Source organism: Cynocephalus volans, chromosome 8 (assembly GCF_027409185.1).
Source record: "Cynocephalus volans isolate mCynVol1 chromosome 8, mCynVol1.pri, whole genome shotgun sequence".
In the NCBI taxonomy this organism is placed as follows: domain Eukaryota; kingdom Metazoa; phylum Chordata; class Mammalia; order Dermoptera; family Cynocephalidae; genus Cynocephalus; species Cynocephalus volans.
The window spans coordinates 44696949-44719941 of NC_084467.1; the positions used below are offsets into that span (position 1 = coordinate 44696949).

Below are 22993 nucleotides of genomic sequence, written 5' to 3' on the forward strand. Positions count from 1 at the left end.
GAGATAAAATATATGATGACAAAGCATTCTACTGATGAGGGGGATTGTTGTTGTTATTCCTGGGGGTGCTGAGTCATGACATGAATGTGAACATAGCCTGCCTAGTAGAGGGAGGGGACACAGGCAGGGGATCTGGGACCTGGGACCAGGGATGGCTCACCTCTTGGCTGCTTCAGCTCATGGAAGATGACAATGTCATGTGGATTATTGAGGTTCTCAGCCAGGATGGAGATTTCCAGGCCATTGAGCCGATTTGCACTGAAAATGGCCTCATTCTCCAGGTCTGTCCAGAACACCCTGTCCTGTGGGATACAGATGCAGAGAATGGGAGGCCTACAGTCTAAACCTATCACCTCAATCTGAGGGCTCAGCCCTAAACCATAGTCACATCTCCCCTGAGCTATCCTGTCCACAGATTCACAGTGGGACTTTCAGCCTCTGATCTATGATGTACACTCTCCTGGTTCTCTTCTGTCTTAGAGGATTATTCAGTGATTCGGTGCTTTAGCTTGAAGGCCACAAAGCTACTCATTAATGCTGAGCTAGTCCTGCTTCCCAGAGCCCACCAGAAACCCAAGCTTGTTCTCTATAGCTATGACCATTATCGGGGCCTGGGACCAAGATTGGAGATGTGTGAGCTACTGAGGGCTATCCATTGCTAGGTCTCCTACAGCCTCTGTGTATATGCACATATGAATCCACATGGTTATTTCATACAAGCCTAGACATGCATCTGTAGGAAAATCCATAGGTACAACCATGCATCCTCATACCCACATCTAGACACATACCCAAATGCTCATCTATACACATTAAAGGCACACTTGGACCTAAATAAGCACTTGTCTAAATACTGGTATACATACTTATACTCACAAGCATCAGCACATATAGGAATGCACACTTTTACCCTGATGCATTTATATAACGCATGCATATACACATACTTTACATGTACATGCCACGTATATGCACACGCACATACACGTATCTGAACACACCTGTCTTTTGAAGCAGGGGCTGGACATGGAGGTGGAGCTTTGCCCACAATTTCAAAGCAGTGCTGAGTAATGTTGTTCCAAGCAAATACTGCCAATGCCCACCACAGACTACTGTCCCCTTGCTTTCCCTCCCCTTGATGGCAGAGTTAGTTTGGGGAAGAGGTGGGTGTATGAGACCTTGGTTGGTTCTGGCTTCCTCAGTCCCCAAGGAGAAAGGTTGTTAGGGTCAGGGCAAAGGAATGTCTGGACTCCCCACTTTGCTGGGAGTTTCTTGAGGACTAGGATAGTGTCTGATTCACTTCTACGATCCTAGGGTTTGGCAAAGGTGCTAAACTGAATAGCATCTCTCAGGCCATTTCCTATAGTAAATGATTCTAAGGAAATGATATTCCTTCTTCCCTTCCTCTTTATTGGGTACCTTCTGTATGTGTGGTACCGTGCTGGGTCCCGAGGGTACAGAGAGGGAATGTACATGTCTAGCAACTCACCTATGAGAAGTGCTCTGAGAGAGGGATCTTGGGAAAGGAGCACAGGAAAGACTGCCAGGTAGACAATGGGCTATAAAGGCTTTGTATGCACGCAGCTCACAAATTGTGTACAAACATGTCAATTGGCTTCCCTGTTCCTTTGCTTCCATTTAGACAAGTCTCAGGGAGTTGTCCTATTTGAACAAGGTTTTTCTAGGCTTCAGCTTCCTGATGGGACCATGCCTCCCCTCACAGGGCTCACCTCAAACACAGCTATCCCAAAAGGGTGGCTCAGGAAGTCAGTGGAGGAAATCAGCATTTTTCTGTTGCCCCCACTGAAGTCAATGCTGGATAGCTGGTGCAGCTTGGAGTCTACCCAGTACAAGCGCTGGTTCAGCAAATCTTGGGGAAGAAGTAGGGAAGGAGAGATCAGATTATGAATCTGGGACCCAAGTCTGGATATCTGTTCTCTGTACCCCACCCCCACCCCACCCCCATTTCCAGGCCTTAGACTGAAGCCAGCCTATGGTAATCATCCGGAAACAAAGGCAATGGCCTTTGAGGGGATCATGAGGGGACCCAGAAGCAAGAGGCATGGAGCTCAAGACAGTGGTCAGGATCAGATGCTAGAATAGGCTCCCAATCCAGGGAAGGCAGGGCTCACCCAGGGTGATTCCATTGGGCCATTCAATATTGTCTGATACCAGTGTTTGCCGGTCCACACCATTGAGCCCAGACTTCTCGATCTTGGCCTGGTACCCCCAGTCAGACCAATACATGAACCTGAAAGACAGAAGAATCCAGTCTGGCTTCTTGTTGGGCACATGACTGGGGTGGTCAGAGTCACAAGGGCTCAATGGCCCACTGAAGAGTTGAAGATTATGCTTAGTAGAGAATGGGAAGACCTCTGAAATCCTCTGGAACCACCAAATCTTAGAATTCGCAGGAACTGTAGCCTTCACCTCGTTTGAGAACCTGGGGAAGCCTGTATTCCTGAGTCTACCCAGCTTCAGCTGAACAGCTTGTGAGAACATCTCTCCCACTTCTGGCAGCTTTAACTAGAGCTCTAGAGCATCAGTGTGGGAAGGGTCCTTGTAAACTCTCTCTTTCCAGATTTACAAAGGAGAAAGTGGGTGATCTTCCCAACTTAGGTAACCTTCCCTGATCCTGTCCCCTTGGGCCTACTAGGGCTGGTATTAGCCCACTATTGCTAATTCAAGATAGTGCATTAGATCTTACCCCCTCCTTTGTAAATAGTCCCTTTATTAAACACTCCTCCAATTATCTTCATTTGAGTGTGCAGTGGATTTTCTTCTGGGACCCTGACAGATCCACAATGGATTAGGGCTAGGCTGAGTGTAACTGTGCAGTTTGGGGGACAGGGTATGGCAGGTGCAGATCTGTGTGAGGACAGACAGGGAAGAGGGTTGAAGTGAGGGCTAAATGAGATGGCTCAGTATCTGTCAGAGTGCCTGGTACTGTGCTGGGAGCACCTGATGTGTGCTCAGTAAATGGCAGTTGTCAGTTTGAAGGCTCTAATGTTCCCCGCCCCAGCAAAGCTACCCCCACTGGAAGAAGAGGGTTTTCTTATCCTGGTTTAATAATTAAGGAAACAGCAGTAGGAAGAAGCTCACAATACTGGTAAACTTGATACGATACAGCTGTTAAAAAACTGATGCCATCTCAGGACATCCCCACCAGGGGAGGCAGGAGTCCTGTTCTGTGCAGAATCCCTAACTCCCAAAACTGAGGTGCAGCCAGAGCAGGGCAGCCTAGGTGGTGGAGAGCCCAGAGACTGTGGGCAATGGCAGTGGGGATTAAGGGGGGCTGCTGGCAGCAGAGCAGACCCAGTGATCTTGGTCTTCCAATCTTGCTGGTTGTCCTGCAGGGCAGGGGATAGACATGTCTTATATAACTCCAGAGGCCAATGCAGGAAGTTATAGGGAGGCAGTTTTGGGATTATGAGGTGAAAAAAAACCCCACCTTCTAATAGGCAGAGCTGCCCCCCAATGAAACAAGCCCTACAGGAAGTAATGAGCTCCCTGTCCCTAAAAGCACATGAGCAGCTGCCAGATGGCCACCTGCAGCAGCCTGAAGAAAGGCTTCCAGCCCGAGGAGCTCCTAACAGGCTATCTCCGGAGCCCTACTCTGCTCTGAGATGCTCTGATTCAATGATATAATGAGTTAGCAGGAGAACGCGGGTGACCAATGCCCAAAGAACCCTTGGCTGGGGATTAACAGGATGAGAGGAGTATACAGACTTTCTTTCCTATGGCCTGTATCTGAATGGCCCAGAGCCTTTGAGAGCCCTCAAGATATCTTTTGACAGATACCTGAGGACTGAGTTCCCATGGTGAGAGAATGGGAAGTTCAGGGTGGGGACACTCACCCTTGCAGGGGGTCGACAGCGATGGCCCGGGGTTCACTGAGGTCATGACTAAAGAGAGTACATCGGCGGCCGCCATCGACTGTGGCCACTGAGATGGTCTTATTGCCTGAGTCGGTCCAGTAGATGTGCTTGTGGACCCAGTCCACTGCCAGGCCCTCTGGAGAGTGCAGCTGCTCGTCAATGAGGACCTTCTGCTCTGCCGGATTGCTGGCCTTGTCCATGTAGGCACTTAGGAGAAACCAGAGATGGCTGTGAGGCAGATGTTCCACCCATGGGCCTATCTGGAGCTGCCTGTGCACCCTTCCCCTTTCTCTTCCCTCTGGGCCATGCCAATGGATTTTAGAGGAACTTGACCAACTTCCATTCAACACATTCCCTGGGCCACCAGGGTAGGAATACAGGCTTGAATCATCCACAGTCTCTGGTCTAGCACTCAGTTTAGTGGAGGACAGAAACTTGCAGCCAGATTTAATGCAGTGTGATTACAGAAAGCATTAGAGGCTATGGCAGCAGAAAAATGGAGACTGCATGATCCTGGAAAGTGGGAGAAGGCTTTGTAGTTGAGTCCAGAAGGACCAGTTCACTGGGAGCACAAAGGACAGAAAGCCAACTGGGCAAAGGGCATGTGCAAATGCCCAGAGGTGAGCATGTTCTGGAATAGTGAGATGTTCAGTGGGGTAAAGCTGGGTATGTGGGACATAAAGCTTGAAATAAGTGTAGGCAAGGACCACATCCTGACAGGCTCTGAGTGCCATGCTAAGGAATTAGGATTTTACCCTGGGGCAAGTGCGGGTGGTAACTGAACCAGTCAGAAGACATGGTCAGATAGGCACATTAGATCACTATGGCACCTATGGAATGGATGGACTGGAAGGGGAGTGAAAGAGGGCAGGGAAACTGGTTAGGAGGCTGTTATAGCATCCAGGTGAGAGATGAAGAGGGTTTGAAGAAGGGTTGTACCAGTGAGAATGGAGAGAAGGGGCTGATAATACAGTAGACACTCAGGAGGTAATATTAACAGGACTTCATTTCCCAAATGCTGTTTTTCCCAAGGTCCTCTTCTCCCCCAAACCCTCTCTCTAGGAGATCACTTCCATGGTGCCCACTGTCATCCACAACTCTGCCTCTCCAACCTCAACAACTCTATAAGTTCCCAACTGCAAAGCCAACAGGCTCCCTCAGCATGTCCTATGGACACCTTGACTCAACATGTCCAAAACTACTCCTCCCCAGTCCCCTTCCTTCAGCCAGACAGACAGTCTGCCCAATCCCTGATCCTCCTCCAGTGCTTTCCATCTCAGAGAACAGCTCCACTATTCTTGAAACTTCCCAAGCCAAAAAACCGAAACTCCCAAAATTAACCTTGGAGTTACTTCTGACTCTTCCTCTTTCAGCCCCATATCCACTGTGTCAAATCATGCTTCTTTCAGTCACAACTACTGGACAGGCACTGATCTAGCTCTGTTTCTGGGTATGTAACTGTAAACCAAGTGTGTCTAGGTGTTGGGGAAAGATAGGAATCTAGTTGTCAGTGAGTAAAACTCAGTATATTAACTTCCATCCGCCCATCCATCCCATCATTATTTCAACAGTGACTTAGTGTCTGCCCATTGCCCAGTCATTGGCAGTCTTGCCAAGTGAATCTCAGGACAGAAAGAGGACATGACTGCCCAAAGGGGGCCCAGACATGCAGGGAAGCAGGCTGGTGGCATCTGAGAAAGACTTAGGAGAGAACCTCCTCAAGTGCCAAATGTCCACTCATTGTGGCATCACAGACTCAGTGAAGGGCTGGCTTGGGTGTAGTGCCATCCAGGAAGATTTCCCAGATGCCCAGATTGGGTCAGAGGCCTTCTCTGTACTTTCCCCTCATGATCATCACAATGGATGTCACTGTGTTATGAGTGAGATCTTCTAGGTGAAGACCAGGTCTAAGTCATCTTTGAGGCCCCACGTTCTGACACAGATATGTGAGCTGCTTTGAAAGTCCTCATTAAAGCGAGGGATTTCTTCTTTCCACCCTGGCTGAACATTGCCTGACTTGCACTTCCCCACTGGGCCACCAGAGGTCAGACAAAGCCCAGGTGTGGGGGGCTCAAAGCCACTCTTCCGACAGAGCTCTCAGCTCAGGCCGGCCCAGAGGGTGGCGAAGGCCTAGTGGTTCCATATCCACTGTGATCCTGTATCCCTTCCCAAGCTCTAACACTGTCCTGAGAAACCCTAGAGGCAGAGGCCACCCTTCCTCTTCTCCTCTGTCAGCCTCCCTTCCCCCAGTTCTCCAGGCCTGGCTTCAGGGAACATGCCACTCACCTATAGATCTTGCGGTAGGAGAGGTCACACCAGTAGATGCGATTGGTGGCAACTTCGACATCTAGTGCCACAACATTCTTAAGCATGGGGATGAGGCGCGAGTAGTCCCGCTTCACCAGGTCTATCCTCCGCACCTCGTGCCGGTTGGTAAAGATTAGGGATGGGCTCTTGCCAGCTGCCATGCAGGGAGGTTGAGACAGACAGAGTCAGTGCAGGAGGCAGGGAGTCTGGACACCAAGACTCTGCCACTGATTTGCTGGCTTACCCCTCAATTCCCTGTAAAATAGGGGTGATAATCCCTACTGCACAGGTTAGAGGAGCAGATGAAATAATGAGTGCAAAAAGCATAAGATGTAAAGCACCACATGTAACAGAAAGATTCTTATTCTATTAGATACAAACTCCCCCAAAATCTTTTACAACTCCCTCTTTCCTCCTTAGGCCTGCACTGAAGGTCTTCCACAGAGTGACCACAAGTTCCCTGTCCAGCCTTATCACTCGCCCCCTAACGTAAGTTGATTCCAACTACCAGACTGTCACTACCTAGCCATGGCAGGGCTGTGCTGCCTTGGGGCCTTTGCTCGAGTCTTCCCCTCCACTTAGAATGCATTTCTTCCCAGCAACTCCCACCTTTGCTTGGGGCCCCACTGCCATAGTTCAACAAGAGGCCACCTGAGCAACTAAGTGTCTTAGAAAGATGACTCAGTGTAGAGGACAGACATCAGGGCTGAGACTTGAGGAGATCCTCAAGGAGGTTATTGTGAGTCTTTGGTTAATGCAGAGTGTGTTTGGGGACATGACAAGAAGTGAAGCTGCAGAGATTGGCAGAGGCCAGAGCCAATGGCAGAGATGGGATATATGTGATAATAGGACACTGATTATATATATGCAGTGGAGACAACACACAACTGCCCACATATATGCAAAACCCATTTTTAGACTTAGGGTTAGATTTGAGGAAGATCACCAGTGACCTAGACACTCCTGGCTATTCCATAGGGAAGGTCACTGTCCCACAGGTCTATGAGAACCTAGCACCAGCTGCCCCAGGCTGCTTTTTTAAAGGTATGGGGCCACTCTCAGGCACCAACACTGTCTGAGTGGCAGCTCTTAGCAACACCTGGAACTGCCTGTGCCTTCTCCCTCTCTTGCCTCTGTGCCTCTCACTGTGCATCTGTGTTCCCTGGGGACAGGATGGGATCAGCCTAGGGCTGGATGTGTGACCTGTGTGTAGTGACAGACTAATTCAAAGCAGGGCAGGGATGAGAGGGAGGGTGTGGTACAAATAGAGAGCACAGAAAATAGGGCCTGAAGTGTAGCAAGGGGCAAGGAGGAAAGCTGGGTTCTAGGCCCAGTTCTGCCACTGACAAACTGTGATTTTCCTCACCCCAAAATGGGAGCAATGAATGATACTTCACCTCCCTGAAGGCAGGAGCTGGGGTAGAGGACATCTTGAGGTGATTTCTAATGAGAGTTATGATGGTGACAGGGACCCTGTGTGCTTATGATTTGAGTTTTTGAGTAACTGCACTTTAGGTATTCGTATGTGTGGATTTTGTGTATATATGGATATTGTTTGTTGTCTCCACTGCACGTATATAATCTGCATCGTATGTTACATGTGTCCTGTGGGGGGGTAAGAACAGGTTACATGTCACGTGATGTGCTAATGTATGTGTATATTGTACAGTTTGGGTGTTGTGTTTCTTGGGTTTATGGGCTACATGTCAAATATTGTGGCTGCTGTGTTGTTATAATCTACATGTTGTATATTGCACGAGGATACTTCGAAAAGTTCATGGAAAAATAGAATTAAAAGCACAAATCCTTCCATGAACCTTTCAAAGCACTTTTGTATTTGTGTATATAAACTCCAGGCTCATATACCAATTAGCTCTGCTTGGACATCTAAACAGTTTTCTTAAACTTAACATGCCCAAAACAGTTTAATATTGCCCTAAATCTGCTTCTCTCACCATCTTTCCTAAGACCATAAACAGCAATCCTATTTCTTCAGTTCCTTGGCCAAAGACCTTAGAGTCGTCTTTGACTCTTTTTCTCTCAAGTCCCACATTTTTTTTTTTTTTTTTTTTGTGACCAGTAAGGGGATCGTAACTCTTGGCATGGTGTCGCCTGCACCGCGCTCAGCCAGTGAGTGCACCGGCCATCCCTATATAGGATCCGAACCCGTAGCCTCGGCGCTCCCAGCGCTGCACTCTCCCGAGTGAGCCACAGGGTCGGCCCCCACATTTAATTCATAAGCAAATCCTGTTGGCTGACCTTCAAAATATATCCACAGTCTATCTACTTCTCACTATTCCCACGGCATCCACCCTGGTTCAAGCCACCATCTCCTGTCTTTGTATTAGTGCAACAACCTCTTAAGTGGTTTCCCTGCTTCCTTCTTTGCTCTCTGTAGCCAGAGGGATCCTGTTAACATGTCACATCACATCCCTCCTCTACTCAAAACTCAGTGGCTTCCCTCTGACTTAGAGTGAAACCCAGAGTCAGCCCAAATAATAGTCCAGAAAGACCTTTGAGATCTGCCCTGAGTCACCTGTCTGACTTTTTCTTGTCCTAGTCTCCTTGCTCCAAATGAACCTGCTCCCTTGCTGTTCCTTGAATACACTGGGCATACTCCTACCTGAGAGCTTTTGCACCTTTTGTTCCTTCAGCCTGAAATGTTGTTGTTGCACATAACTGCATGGCTCACTCCCTCACTTCCTCTAGGTCTTTACTCAAGTGTCACCTTCTCAGTGAGGGCTTCCCTGACCATACTATTTAAAACTCTAACCCTCTGTCCTCCTGACTTTCCTATCCCCATTCTCTACTTCATATTTCTCCTTAGCCCTTACTGCCGTCTGCCATGCACTCTATTTTATTTATTTCTCTGATTTCTTGTCTGTCTCACCCATTAGAATGTAAGTCCTGAGAGGGCAGACAGGGATTTGTGTCTGTTTTCCATACTGCTGAATCCCCAGCACCTGTAACAATGTCAGGTGTTCAATATAGGAATTGAATAAAATGAATTAATTCAGTTGTTTGAATTGATCAATGCGTAAGTCTGCCCATGTCACGCTCTTTGTGTGGGCTGCCTATGCTTTGTGTAGTGGGTGGCTCTATGTAGTGTCCGTGTGGGTGTTAACGTGCAGCGTGTTGTATGTGAGATGTACAAGGGTACTTCAAAAAGTTCATGGGAAGACTCGTATTATCTGTCAGTGCTATTTTTCCACGAATGTTTTGAAGTGTCCTCTCATATGTTTACACTTTGAACAGTGTGTGTGCAGCTTTCTATGTATGCATGTTCATGTGCACATCTGCTCCTCACATATGTGGAAGCACACTGCTTCCTGTACTCCCTCAGGGATGTCCCCCTGCCCTTGGCATATCCATACCGACAGCCTTGCAGTTCTTGGTCAGTGTGTCCATCTCATAGCCAGGGTGGCACTCGCACTTAAAGTAGCCCTTGTAATTGACACAGATCTGGCTGCAGGCATCTGGGTCTGCACACTCGTCAATGTCTGTGGGGAGAAGCAGGGGTCAGAACTGGCAGGAGAATCTGCCTCTGCCTGGGGACTAGGAGGAGTTCTCACCGCCACAGGTCTTCTGGTCCAGGAGCTGGAAGCCAGCTGGGCACGTGCACTCAAAGCCAATCTTGAGGTCAGTGCAGATGTGAGAACAGCCACCATTGTTGTGCAGACACTCGTTCAGTCCTGGGGAGGTACAAAGGCTCTTGAGGGTCCAGAAGCCCAGAAGAGGTGGCGGGTAGGGCAGGGGTGGGGCCTAGAGCAGAAGCAGAGCCTAAGAGCAGTGGGACCCCTATAGAGCCAGGAGGGTTCTGCGACTTCACTGAGTTAGGCCTCATTAACCAGGTGTCGGGGCAAAAGGAGGTTCAGAGAATGCCAGCCCTTACTCAAGGCCAGACACAGAGACAGGGACAGAGTGGAACTAGAACTCAGGTCCTTGACTTCCCAGGCCAGGGCTCTGTCCAGCACCAGGCTAGAGGCAGCTAGGCCTTCCCTGGTGGCCTAAGGTCTTTCCTTTCACAAACACCTTTCCTATAGTTTCTTCCTCATGACCTCAGAGTTGAATGGACTTATATGTATCATGTCCAATCCTCAAGATATCCCGAGTCCCTTCTGAAATGCCTCTGCTTAAGCATTTCCAGCCTCAGGGAGCCCACTTCCCTCCTAAAGCACCACTTTGGAACAGCACTGCCTGTTTTGTTGTTGTTGTTTGGTTGGGTTTTTTTTGGTGCCTGGCCAGCAAGGGGATCCGAACCCTTGACCTTGGTGTTATATAACACTGTGCTGTAACCAACTATGCTAACTGGCCAGCCTGCACTGTCTGTTATGAATCTCTTCCTCACGGGATGTGCCCCCCGTAGCTTCTGTTCCTGCTGCCAGCTCTGCTGAGGGGGGTCGACCAGGGTGCACAGGCTCCCTCAGGACCCCCTTAAAGTGCTGATTTCTGGTCTCTTGCCATTCAGATGCTTTTCTCTGGACAAACTCCATCTGTGCATGTCCCTCTCTGAACAGGACCCAGACCTAGTCTGCCACCCAGAAGGAATCTGAACAACACAGAATGGCCCTACTGTGCTTGTGGCTCTTTAAGACTCCTGGGCCTTTTTCTACACTGGGCTGTTGCTAAGTCAATTCTCTCCTACCATGAACTAATATTTTTTTTCAACTTCTCTCCTCTCAGCACCTGTCCCTGTGCCTCCACCTCATCATGGGCCTGGTCCCAGGATTACCAACTGCTGCAAAGGATGAAAAGATGCCAGGAGGTCATCTGGTTTTGGTTCCCCCATCCTCCACTCCCTCACCACCTTCTGGTAGGGTCCTAGGGGAAGTCAGGGAGTCCAGGACCAAGGTTCACCAAGGCTCACGGCATATCCTGAGCTTTAGAATCACAGAAGGTTAATTCCACAAGCCATAAGATGGTGCCATGCCACCCCTTTGCCCACCAGGCTCATGCACCACCACTCCAGCCAAGCTGAGCCAAGCTGAGCCGAGCCAGCCATGGCCATGCATACAGCCAGTCTGAGCTACCCACGCCAGGCCATGCACAGCTATGGGGTGCCCCCACCTCCAGCCTGAGCCATGCTTAGGAAATATCCCCTTTACCCCTGGGCCTTCTCCTGTTTCCCTGGAATGTTGGCGGAACTGAAAGAACAAGACCACAGCAACCCCATGACTGGGGGGTCTAGGAGTGACTCGGCCAGGTCCAGCCCTGGGAAGCCCCAGATTCTTGGGGTGGGCTGAGTCATGGTGGCTTTGGAGTAGTCTCTGGTAGTGCCACCTCCAGGAATCTTTCTGTCACTCCTAGCCCTCCCTGACCTCTCCTGTACCATATTATTCCCTGAGCACCGTCTATTCATTTGTTCTCCCATTCACTCACTGCCTCATTCATGCACCCACTCACTTCCTTCCTCTCCTTTTGCAGGTAGCAGCAACTTAACAATTCTATTTACTGAGCACTTGGTGGAGTGGCATGTGTGGAAGGGCTCTCAAAGGGGAAAAGGGAGAGCTCAAAGTGACTCTGGCTTCTGTTGAAAGAAGAAAGCAGAGTCCTCCAGGGCTGACGTGTATCATGGGAAGAGAAAGGACAGCAGGTGCAGATCATCTATCCCTGTCAACCCTTCCCTGGAAGCCTGAAGGGAAATCTCTGGTCCTTCCTAATTCCACCTAGCCTAGTGGTGATTCCACTGGGGAGCAGGGAGAGGAAGGGAGGGGGTAGAATGCTCCAGACAGGACTGAGTCGCATTTGAGCCTTTGTTCCATGGAAAGGAGCAGTGTCACTTTCCCCAGCACGTGCACACACTTGCATGTACACACCTGCATGCACACACACACTTGTGTACAGAAGCACAGAAGGCCCACAGACTCCACAAACACATTCACACAGACGTGGGGACACGCAGAGATATGTGAATGCAACTCCCCTGCCTTACTCAGAGAAGCAGACACGGATACAGACACTGACTGGCCTCTCACCAACAGAGACAGAAAGGACACACACAAACACATGCGTTCATATTTCTCGTTGGCATGTCATGCAGAAGACGAGAGTGAAGAGAAAGTTTAGTAGGTTAGTAGTCCCTAGCTAACTCCAAACCTGGGTGTATGGGGGTACCCAGGCTCAGTCGCTCCTGTTTCCCTGTCCCCTTTTCCACTGGTTCCTTCTTCTGGGACTTCTCTTGGAAGGACCTGGGGGTGGGAGGAGTGTCTGTCTCCCGCAGGCTCAGGTAGAGACTGAGTGACCTTCACTTGGCTACTCTTCCTTTCACAATGGGTTCTTTTTTAACCTTCAAAAGGGGAGGCAACATGCTGTTCCTGGGGAGCTCTAGAAAACAAAGCTCTTCTGAGTGCCCAGGAAGGGAGGTGCTGGGGAAAAGTCTGCCAGGAAGTGAGAGAGGTAGGGGCTGGCCTAGGTTCTGTCTTCCCAGGGCTTTTCTGTCTAAATCTTCCTTCACCCCAACCTTCTGAGATCAGCAGAGAAATGACTCATGAACCTTCCTGGAGTCCACACTGGGTTTCCAGCATGCTCTCTGGGATGCCCACCCACCTACAGCCCAGATCTCCTTTGTTCTTTCTAGCCTGGAACCCACTCTGATACTCTAGCCATTAGGACAGATACCTCGTTCCACTCCTCACACTAGCCCAGCCTGCAAGTCAGAGCTCCTCAATGCTTAGGGTGCTGCCACCTCCTGCCACTGGGTCTGCCGTGCTCCTACCCAGGCCTGGTCTGAGCAATGGCTCTGGGATGTGCCTCAATTGGCTGCCTGACTGCTGTTCCCCACCTCTTCCTTTGCAGGGTCTCCTGCTGGGGGCTGGAAGGCCTCAGAGGCCAGGGCCTTGGCTAGGTCAGCAAGGCAGGAACACTGTAGAAGAGAGAAAATTCCAGAGAGCACACACTCAGAGGTCTTAATGTGGAAGGACTGAGGAAGAGAGGCCAAGTTTGTGAGAGGATGCATACTTTTTGAGCCTCTGGGCTGGAAAGGAAAGGCCCTTAGAACTTTGTAGAGATGCAAAACAAGAAGCCCCAGGGTCAAAGAGCCCCATTTAAGGCCACAGGGACAACACATGAGTCTAGAGAGAGGGTTAGATCAGAAAGTATCAGAACAGAGGGGTATGCGAGGGCCTTAAGCCCAGATGCCAGGAGAGGGCCTGGCAGGAGGATTAGTCCAGCCATTGGATATAGACAGGTACCGTACCACACTCTTTCAGAAGCTCATCCGACCAGTCCCGGCAGTCCCTCTGAGCATCACACACTTTCCCGCCGTCCACGCACTCGCCACTCTTACACTGAAATCTGCGGGGACCCTCACAAGTTGACTCTGTCGGGCCGGACAAGAGAGTGGATACTGTCTGTGAGACCCTTGGGCAGGAAGGGCTGGGTGGGGCTCAGGGCCCATAGCGGGCAAGCAGAGCTCCAGCCCCAGCTCCCATGGTCTTCAGAGGGTGGCCTAGGACAGACAGCTGAACCTAGGGCCTGTGGATGTTCTGCTCACAGGACGGGACCCCAGGGATCAGGATGCCAGGCCTCTTCTAGCAGGGCAGAGCCAATGGGGTCAGGCAGTATTAGGCCTCTGGGAGGGACTGTGCAGCAGCTCTAGAGAGATCTTAGAGATTGGACCAACCATCTCTTGAGGGGACCTTTGCCCAAGGGACTCTAGACAGGGGAGGCTATCTTACTGTCCAACCTGTTATCCATTCCCCCAGATGATCAGTGGTTTAGGGTCCCTGCTCCTGCAGGGGGAGGTGGTACCAGAAGAGCCATCTGAGAATTAAGGGGGCTGCCCGGGGAGCAGGATTCAGACTCTGGGCAGCCTGAGAACTAGTGAGGGAGGCCACTCGGAGGTCTGGATGTAGGCAATGGTAGGAGCTGGACTTTCATGTGTCCCTAAGCCTCTTTCAGCTTTTGCAAAGTCCTTAAAAATCCAGTTCTGATGCCACTAGGACCCCACGGGATGGAAGCCAGGTGATTTAGGGGTGAGTGATGCTCTGGGGAAAAACACATCTCAGGGACCAAGGGGAGACCTCTCCCAACTCTGCTCTCTCCAGAGTCAGAAGAGAGCTCAGGGCTTTCCCTCACAGATGATGCTGTGCCCTCTGCCCTGACCATACACACCCTGCAGGCAGCCGGCTTCATCACTCCTGTCTGGACAGTCCTGTTCCTGGTTGCAGCGCTTGACTGCAAGGATGCAAGTCCCATCCCCACATTGGAACTCATCCTCACGGCAGGTCCCCAGTGCTGCCAGGAGAGGGCAAGGAGAGAAGGACAGGGTCAATGTGGTGCTGGGACAGCTCTCCTCCTCCCAGCCTCCCACTCCCATGCCATATCCACCCCTGGCGAGAACAGAACCAGTGGCCAAGCTTAGGAGTCCTCAAAGGGTAGCTGGCCAAGGCACCTCCAGTGTAGAGTTGGGGAGACTGAAGCTCAGAGAGGGGGAAGGCCTTGCCCAGGGTCACACAGCACTATGGCTGGTAGAGTCAGGACTAAAACTCAGGTCTCCTGTTTCCCTATCTATCATCTCTCCCCAAGGCCATGCCTCCAGAACAGACACATGACCTTCTTTTGAGTCTTGGTGCTCTTTACTTAATGACTTCATCCACTCAGCAAACCCTTCCTGAGCCAGGCGCTGTGCTCTGGGTAGGGGTGGGGAGCCCAGAGACAACTGAGTCTCACCATCTTCTAGGAACTCAGAGTACAGAGGCAGGCTGAGGAATACACAGATGGGGACATTCCAGGGTGAGATATGTTGTAAGAGGACAGATGAGGGACCTGCAGTATCCCAGTGGAGGGGACCCAACCCAGCTGGGACCATCAGGAATCTGGGCCAGGCTTTGAAGGATGAGCAGACCCAGCAGGTAGGGAGAGTGAGAGGAATTCCTCTGTATACAAGGCCTCTGGGCAGAGGCACCAGTGGGTGGATGACAAACTGGGGAGGGCAGCGGGTGGGAGGTATGACAGGGAGGGTGACACGGCAGAGACAGGTAGCAGTGAAGACCTTTGGCTTCTGGAGTTAAACCTGAGCTTGGCCGTTTAGTAGCTGTGTGACCTCAAACAAGTCGTTTCACTTCTCCCACCCTCAGCCTTCTCCTGAGTAACACGGCCACACTCAGGGTAAGGCAAAGGAAACCCGTGCGTGGCGGGATCGGGAGCGGGATCCGCAGTCCCCGGGCGGGGCGGGGCGACGTGAAAGGGCTTACGGCAGTCGGCCTCGTCCGACTTGTCCTTGCAGTCGTGGTCGCCGTCGCAACGCCAGCCCAGGTGTACGCACTCGCCGCTGCGGCAAGCGAACTGGGTGGCGGCGGCGCAGGCGGCGGCCGTGGCCCTGGGGCCCGCGCGGCCGCACAGCTCGGCCGCCTCGTCCGAGCGGTCCTCGCAGTCGAACTGGCGGTCGCAGACCCAGCGCTCGGGGATGCAGGAGCCGCCGTCGCCGCTGCTGCAGCGGAACTCGCGGAGCCCACAGGCCGGGTCAGCACAGCCACGCTCGTCGCTGCCGTCGCCGCAGTCGTCGTCACCGTCGCACACGAACACGGCGGCCAGGCATGAGCGGTTGCTGCACTGGAACTCGTGCGGGGCGCACACTGCGCGGGAGACAGCCGGTCGGCCGCCTGACCCCACCCCTGGCCGACCCGTGGCCCCAGCGGTTTGGCTAACGGGCTTGGCCCTCACCTACGGGCCAGAACGAGTCCCGTGGGGGGCTGAATGGGGGACGTGAGGTCTGGCACAACAAAGGGGGGCTTCCAACCTGGGCCCTGCCAGGGGCATGCTAGGCGACTTTGGGCAACACGTTTGCCACCCACCCCCCTGAGCCTTCTGGGCCTCTGCTGCCAGGAACGTAGTGGACTAAGAGAGGGCTCTAAGCTGCAGAGCACTGCCTGTGTGAAGGACCTTGTGATGTTCCCAGGAAATGATCTGTAACACGCACTGACCCTTCCCAGGGAGGAGGGTCTCGGGTTGTTTCCTTACAGCATAGCTATGTATAGCATAACCTGCACTACTCCATCTAAGTCCCCTCACCTGCCATCCAAGGTGTCTCTTCTGGCACTTGCTCCATCCCCATCACCTCACTCCTGAACATACCCCAGTTCCAGCCACAGTAGAACATATGCTCACAGTAGGCCCAGTGCACACGTTTCCACCTCTATACCTTTGCTCAAGCTGTTCCATCCACTAGGAACCCATCTCTTGCCCACCACTGCCCTACATTTTGCAATGATGAATTCTCATCCTTCAAGGTCCTAAATTCCATCTCCTCCATAACACACTTCATGTTCCCCTGCTTGAGAAATCTCCCTCTGCCTCTGCCCTCTCGTGTACCTTTCACAGCCTACTCAGGTGTCTGGTTTTCACGTCCTTCTCCATCAGCTCCATGACCACAAACTACCTGCAGATGACCCTGTTATCTCCTGAGGAGCTGGCACAGAGCTCCCTGCAGTGGCTGGGTGAGGAGTGGGTGAGTACTGGACCAGACTGCACGTGAGGAGTAATTAAGGGATGTGCAGTAATTAAGGGCATAGATCATGGCCCTGGGCTTTCCCTCTCTGGTGGGTTGCTCTGAGCTCAGAAGCAGGGAGGACCTTAGAGACCAGACAGCCCAAATGCCAGTCTACAGATGGGGAAACAGAGGCCCAGAGAGGGGAGCGACTTGCCCAGTCCATGGTGACAAGAGAACCAAAACTCTGGTTTTCCTGACTTCTCCTCTCAGCTTGTCTGGTTTTCTTCTTTCCTGGAGTGTAAGCTGTTTTCAGGGCAGCAATCTCCTTGCCTCCTTCCCTCCTTCATGTCTACACATAGGCCAAGAACAGGCCTGGGGACCCAGGTGGGGCATGATGCAGTGGCTATGGCCACAGGTAACGTGGTGATGGTGGCAGCACCATATCTCTCCACGTGGGGGCACCCAGAGCCTGTGTTTTTATTTTCTGATGGAAAAAACGTCAATTTTAATTGTTATTGAACATAAATGGAGTGATATCTTCACTTTCACAATGTAGGCAGTTCATGTTATGTGTTTCTGACAGCTCTACCAAGTTTCTGACAGTTGCATTTTTTCCCCCTTCTGGGCTTTTGGAATGGTAAGGCATTGGTGGGAAAAGCACATGCTACCTGGTGCCATGGCCCTTCAAGATTATGCTGCAGGACTAGATTAGCTCCCTTTCTCTGCCTGTCCAGACTTGGCTTGTACATGTTCAGGGAGGGAGTACTCAGTCTGACAGGAAGTACTTTTTATTTTTTTGTCTTTTTTGTGACCAGCCGCACCACGCTCAGCCAGTGAGCGCACTGGCCATCCCTATATAGGATCCGAACCCGAGGCGGGAGCGCCGCTGCGCTCCCAAGCCCCAAGCGCCGCACTCTCCCGAGTGCGCCACGGGGCCAGCCCAGGAAGTACTTTTTAATACTAAGTTTTCTCCAAGGTTCTGAAGCTGACAGTAACTTTAAGATCCATATTCTCCGGCCTACAGTAGGCCCAGAGACCCTACTCCCAGCACTTACAAATGGAAGAAGCTCTGAGAGATGAGAAGGGAGGATTCTTTCCTCTGCCCAGGCAGTTGGGAGCTGTAGCAGAGAAGTTCAATAAGACCTTCTATCACCCCTATCTCCTATAATTAACGGGCAATGAACCTGTCCCAACATGCCCTAGTTAGAGATACCCCCAGCCCCTGCAGTAGTGGCTGATAACCTTTATATTGGAGGAATCATCTGATTATGGGGGAAGGGTAAGGAGGGAAAAGGGTTCTCATTGGCCAGTAAGTCTCAGTCAGCAAAAAGGATCACAGCTGAAGAAACAAACCAGTGCATCACTGGGGCTTTGAAACTGCTGGTCCCAGCCAGGATCTCCTCCCATACCTAGATGCTTCCTGCTTTAGACACATCAAATCTCCAGACTTAGAATCTTAGAGTGCTGTAACTCAGAAGCCTGTGGAGGAGGTGGCATCTCCCCTGGGCCAGGAAGGATGGATAGGGTGCAAATACAGAGGCTGGTGGAGGGGAGTGAGGGTGCGAGGCAGTGGTGGGCAAGTACCTAGCAAAGCCCTCCTGAATGATGGCCCGTACCTCAGCCCAGTCTTACAGCCAGAAGCAGCAGATAGTCTGTCTCCCCCATTAATCATGTGCTCCCAGAGGGTGGACTGTAAGATGCACCTCTCTGTCCCTTCTAGAGCCTGGCTCCAAGCCTGGCACACAATAGGTGCCCATCAAATTGAAACGAGTGAGGCCCAGCCACACTCCCTACCAGCACAGGCCTTGCTGGCCCGCTCCCTGGGAAAGAGATAATCCTGTGTTTGAAGCTCAGTGATGTGGAACTGTCCCAGTGACCACGTCCATCTGTCCCTGCCGAGGCTGTTGGGAATGTCTTCCCTACCCTGTGACATTTATGCTTGAATCTGAGATTCCAGCAATAGTCATCCTTTACACCTCAGGAATCTGTCTCTCTCTCCCTGCCCCTGCTGGTACCCTGACTCAGGCCACCACCGTTTCTTGATACAGCCCCCTCCCTGGTCCCCCTGCCCTTGCTTGGAGATCAGTTAGCTTGTGGAATGGATGAGCAGATGTCAGGCATGGTAAAAAGCTCATGGGCTTTGCTGTCCAGACCCGAATGCTGTCCATCACTCAGCCTTGGGCACTTTTCTTCCCTTGTCTGAGCCTCAGTTTCCTCACCCATAAAATGAGGATGATAATGGCTACTCATGAGGTGGTTGTGACAATGAAAGAAGAAAATGTCTCCAAAGTGCCTGGCCATTACTATTGTCTGGTCATTATCTTTTCCTCTCCACCTCCCAAGCCCCACGGAGAACCAGGCCCCTCCCCAGAAGTGGCTGCTGCTCCCAAGGCTGCCTGCCTATGCTTAGCAGACCCTGGGGCTCTGACCCCAGACTCACAGGTAGCACAGCCGGCCTCGTCTGCTCCACCCTCGCAGTCCTTCTCCCCGTCGCAGCGCCATGAGGCAGGCACACACTTGTGGCTGGTGGGTCCACAGCTCAGCTTCTCTGCGGGACACACCTGCTTGGCTGTGGAGACAGACATCCATACATGGCTTAGCTAAGCGGGACACAGGGCATGGCGCCAACCAGTCCTACCATGCAGTTCCAGCCACCTGGCCCGAGGCCCTGAGAGTCCATCAGGGCCCTCCTGTCCCACATCTCAGTTTCTTTATCTGAGTAGAAGCCCTGTCTTCCTCTAGGACTTTCCAAATCCTAAATCTGACCCCACCACTCCCCTGCCTAACATCTCTCATGGTCCTCGGTCCCTGGTACTCTAGTCCCTTCTTAACTTGCTGATCCCTGCCTGTCTCACCTGGCTGCAACTCCCACCCTTCCAAACCCTCCCTTTAAGCTCCAGCAACATGGAGCTGCCATGCCCTGCACTCTTCTCTGCCATTTCCCAGCTGTGTGCCCTTGGGTGAGATGTACCCCAATTTGGCCTCAGTTTGCCTTCCTCATCAGTGACTCCATGATCTGAACCTGTAGATGTGGAGGGCTCACCAAGGCCCCAACAGCTCCAGCCCACCCCCCTCCAAGCCCTATCTCCCACGATGGTGCTGAGCCTGCTGCTGAGAGCAGCTGCGTGTGGCAGGGCCCAGTGGGACTGCACAGCATAATTACTGCAGCTGCAATCAGAGGCGGACTCAATCAGGGTTCTGAAGCCCCAGGGTTGATTCTCCATTTGGAAGAAAGAATGAGAAGAACTCTATTCAGGGCTGCAGGCAGCTCTTATCCTGAGCTTCTCCTGGACCTGTGCATGAGGCCCAGCCAAGGCACATGCATCTCAGACTTCCATGGTTGGCTCCCTATTGCCTTCTGGGCTGTGCTGGAGGCCAGATCTTAGTGGTCTCTAGGATGTGCCAGGCATGATGCTAGACACTGCCATTTAATCTTCACAATATGCCAGCAGGGTGAGGATTATGTCCTGGCCTCCATCATGGAGCTGTGGACATGGGCTTTGGGGCCTGGCTGCCTGGGTTCAAATCCTAGCTCACTCACTCACTGCCTAGGTGACCTTGGCCAACAATCCTTACTTCTGTGCCAAAAAAGTGGGGATAATACTGTTATCTGTCTTGTAGGATTGTTATGACGACTAAGTTAATGTCTGTAAAGCACTTAGAACGATACCCAGTCTAGTTAGTGCTCAGGACATGTTACCTACTATTATTACCCACACGTTAACAGATGAGGCTGCTGAGTCTTGTTTGTTCATTCAGTGGGTATTTATTGAGTACTGTTGTGTACTGGACATGGTAGTAAGCACTGATTTCTAGTCACACAACTAGGAAAGAGTGGCGTGAGGATTCAAAGTCAGCTGTCAGATGCCAGAGGCTGGGCATAGTCCTCTGTACCCTGGAGGCAGTGGGCTACTCATGCCTCACACTTGATTTTGCATTCTGGTCTTAGATCAGTTCCCCCTCTTCTTACTTGTAGAGCTAGATGAGAGGCCACAAGGGATGGAGAAAAGGGGGCAGGTGTCTGAGTCAAGGTCCCCAGACACTACTATGCCATGGGAGAAGAGTATCTTAAGCCCCGCCCCAAGTGTGGACCCCAACTTGGCCTCAGTTTGCCCCAGGAATACATTTCAGGAAGTATAAGGCAATCCACTGGGAAAACAGGATTCACAGGATTCATGTTACAGAAATCTCCCTTTGGCAGGTAGAGCTCTGGAGAACATTAACATTCAAAGACCTTTTAAAAATTAGGCTTCTTTGGAGCTGTAGTGTGGGGTGGTGAAGGGAGACTGGAAGGGTGGAGAGTTCCAGGGCACTTCCATCACCAACAAACTGCAGGACCTCAGCTAAGCACGTATATCTTTGGGCCCCACCAGCAAACGAGGGAGCAGAAACTGACCAGCATTTCCCAGAGGGTCCTCTGATCAAGAGGTGGGAGGTGAGGCAGCTATCAGAGGTACAGTCTCCTGGGACCCAGCTCATACTGACCGAATCCAGACTTCGAGGGTGGAGCCCAGGAATCTGCATTTTTGTAACTACCCACCCCTAACCCACGCACTTCTGTTAAGAACCCCTGTGTTAACATTCTGCAAGTCTAGAAGATACAGGACATTTCATTTCGTCTCCTTCATATTCACTACCATAAAAGTGGTATAGGTGTTCCATATGTTTGCAAGCCCCTGAGAGAGCAATGAGATGGAAGGGCAAGGTGACCACTTATCCCGAACCCAGGCCTCAGGCAACAGACCTCATAGGGGGTCGGCAGGGAGTCACATTTACCGAGCACCTACAGTGTGTCGGCCTGCTCCGTGTGATGGTTTATCTTCCCATTTCACCCTCTCATGGTTTGAATCTTGGTATCCCCCCAAATTCATGTTGGAACTTAATCCCCAATATGATTAAGATTATTAAGATGTGTATTAAGAGGTGGGGCCTTTAGGAGTGATTAAGTCATGAAGGCTGAACCCTCCTGAATGTGATTTCTGCTCTTATAAAGGAGGCCTGAGGGAGCCTCCTTGACCCTTCCACCATGTGAAAATGTAGCAAGAAGGCACCGTCTCTGAGGAATGGGCCCTCACCACACACTGAATCAGTCAGTGCTTTGATCTTGGACTTCCTAGCTTTCAAAATTGTAAGTGATAAGTTTTTGTTGTTTGTAAATTATCCAGTCTAAGGTATTTTATAATAGTAGCCAAAATGGACTAAGATACACCCTCACCCTAACCCTGCCAGGTAAGTAGGGCCTGCAGGCTTTGAACACAAATTCCAGGAGCATCATTCACAAAGATCATCACATCAGCGGTGCCCTTGGAGTGAGTCAGCAGTTCTGCAGGTAGGAGCTCCATTTTACAGATGAGGGAACTGTAAGAGAGACCAAGTAACTGGCCCAGAGATGCACAGCTGGTGAGGGGCAGAGTGCAAATTCCTCTGACTACAGCCCTGCCCTGCGCTTTCCATCAAACCCAGCACACTACAAAACCAGCCCCAAATTCTCCTCCCCAAACTCCAGGTGACTGAAATAGCCTTTGGCCACATGTACCACCTCCAGGGACCTGGTTCTGCAGGCCCCAGTGCAGCAGGCAACCACTTGAACTTTTACTGAATATTTATACAGTTAATTGCATAACCTTTCAGCAAGGACAATGATTAAACAATCTGTCTGCTTCCTTTCTTTATAATTAATAAGACATTTGCTGTGTCCCTAAATAGACAGTTCTTTTTTTTTTTTTTTTTTTTTTTTTTTTTTTTTTTTTTTTTAATTTTTTTTCTAAGATGACCGGTAAGGGGATCTTAACCCTTGACTTGGTGTTGTCAGCACCACGCTCAGCCAGTGAGCGAACCGGCCATCCGTATATGGGATCCGAACCCGGGGCCTTGGTGTTATCAGCACCGCACTCTACCGAGTGAGCCACGGGCCGGCCCTAAATAGACAGTTCTAATTACAGGCTCTTGAGGATTCAGCAGTGCCTGATATCAACCCCCCCACCCCCAAAGAGCCAAGGTTCTTGAAATGCCAGAACATGAGGCCTCAGAGGTCACGTTGATGAGCATCCCTGGAGTGGCAGGAGACGAAGGCCCAGAGAGGGGAATGGACCTGCCTAGGGCCACATGGCTATTGCATGCTGGATGTTCCAACTGCCAGTTTCTCCTGGAACCTCTCTGTCTCTTTCATGATGTAGCTCTTCTCCAAAGCTAGGTCTCAAACCTGGATCTCCAAGCTCCCAGGTCAGGCCTCTCCACTGCACAGCCCTGGTAAGCTGGTCTGGATAAGTGCTGATGTGCAGTATCTCTCTGTGAGGTGGGTACTATGACAGTAGCTCCCTCCGACCCCCTTTTATCCACAGGGGATACATTCCATGGTGGTATAGCTCAGGGGTAGAGC

At 51.3% G+C, this 22993-nt stretch overlaps 1 protein-coding gene across 1 annotated transcript in view; it reads right to left on the reverse strand.

Moving 5' to 3' along the window:
* Positions 1-22993, reverse strand: part of LRP8 (LDL receptor related protein 8) — an 85208-nt gene that overhangs the window by 19051 nt on the left and 43164 nt on the right. Inside the window, exons 4-14 of the mRNA XM_063105099.1 lie at positions 19055-19183; positions 15380-15760; positions 14298-14420; positions 13381-13503; positions 9758-9877; positions 9560-9685; positions 6165-6339; positions 3858-4085; positions 2133-2251; positions 1731-1870; positions 161-302 (exon numbers count right to left, since the gene is read on the reverse strand). Of these exons, the coding sequence (XP_062961169.1) occupies positions 161-302; positions 1731-1870; positions 2133-2251; positions 3858-4085; positions 6165-6339; positions 9560-9685; positions 9758-9877; positions 13381-13503; positions 14298-14420; positions 15380-15760; positions 19055-19183 (1806 nt within the window). The remainder of the gene's footprint in view (positions 1-160; positions 303-1730; positions 1871-2132; positions 2252-3857; positions 4086-6164; positions 6340-9559; positions 9686-9757; positions 9878-13380; positions 13504-14297; positions 14421-15379; positions 15761-19054; positions 19184-22993) is intronic.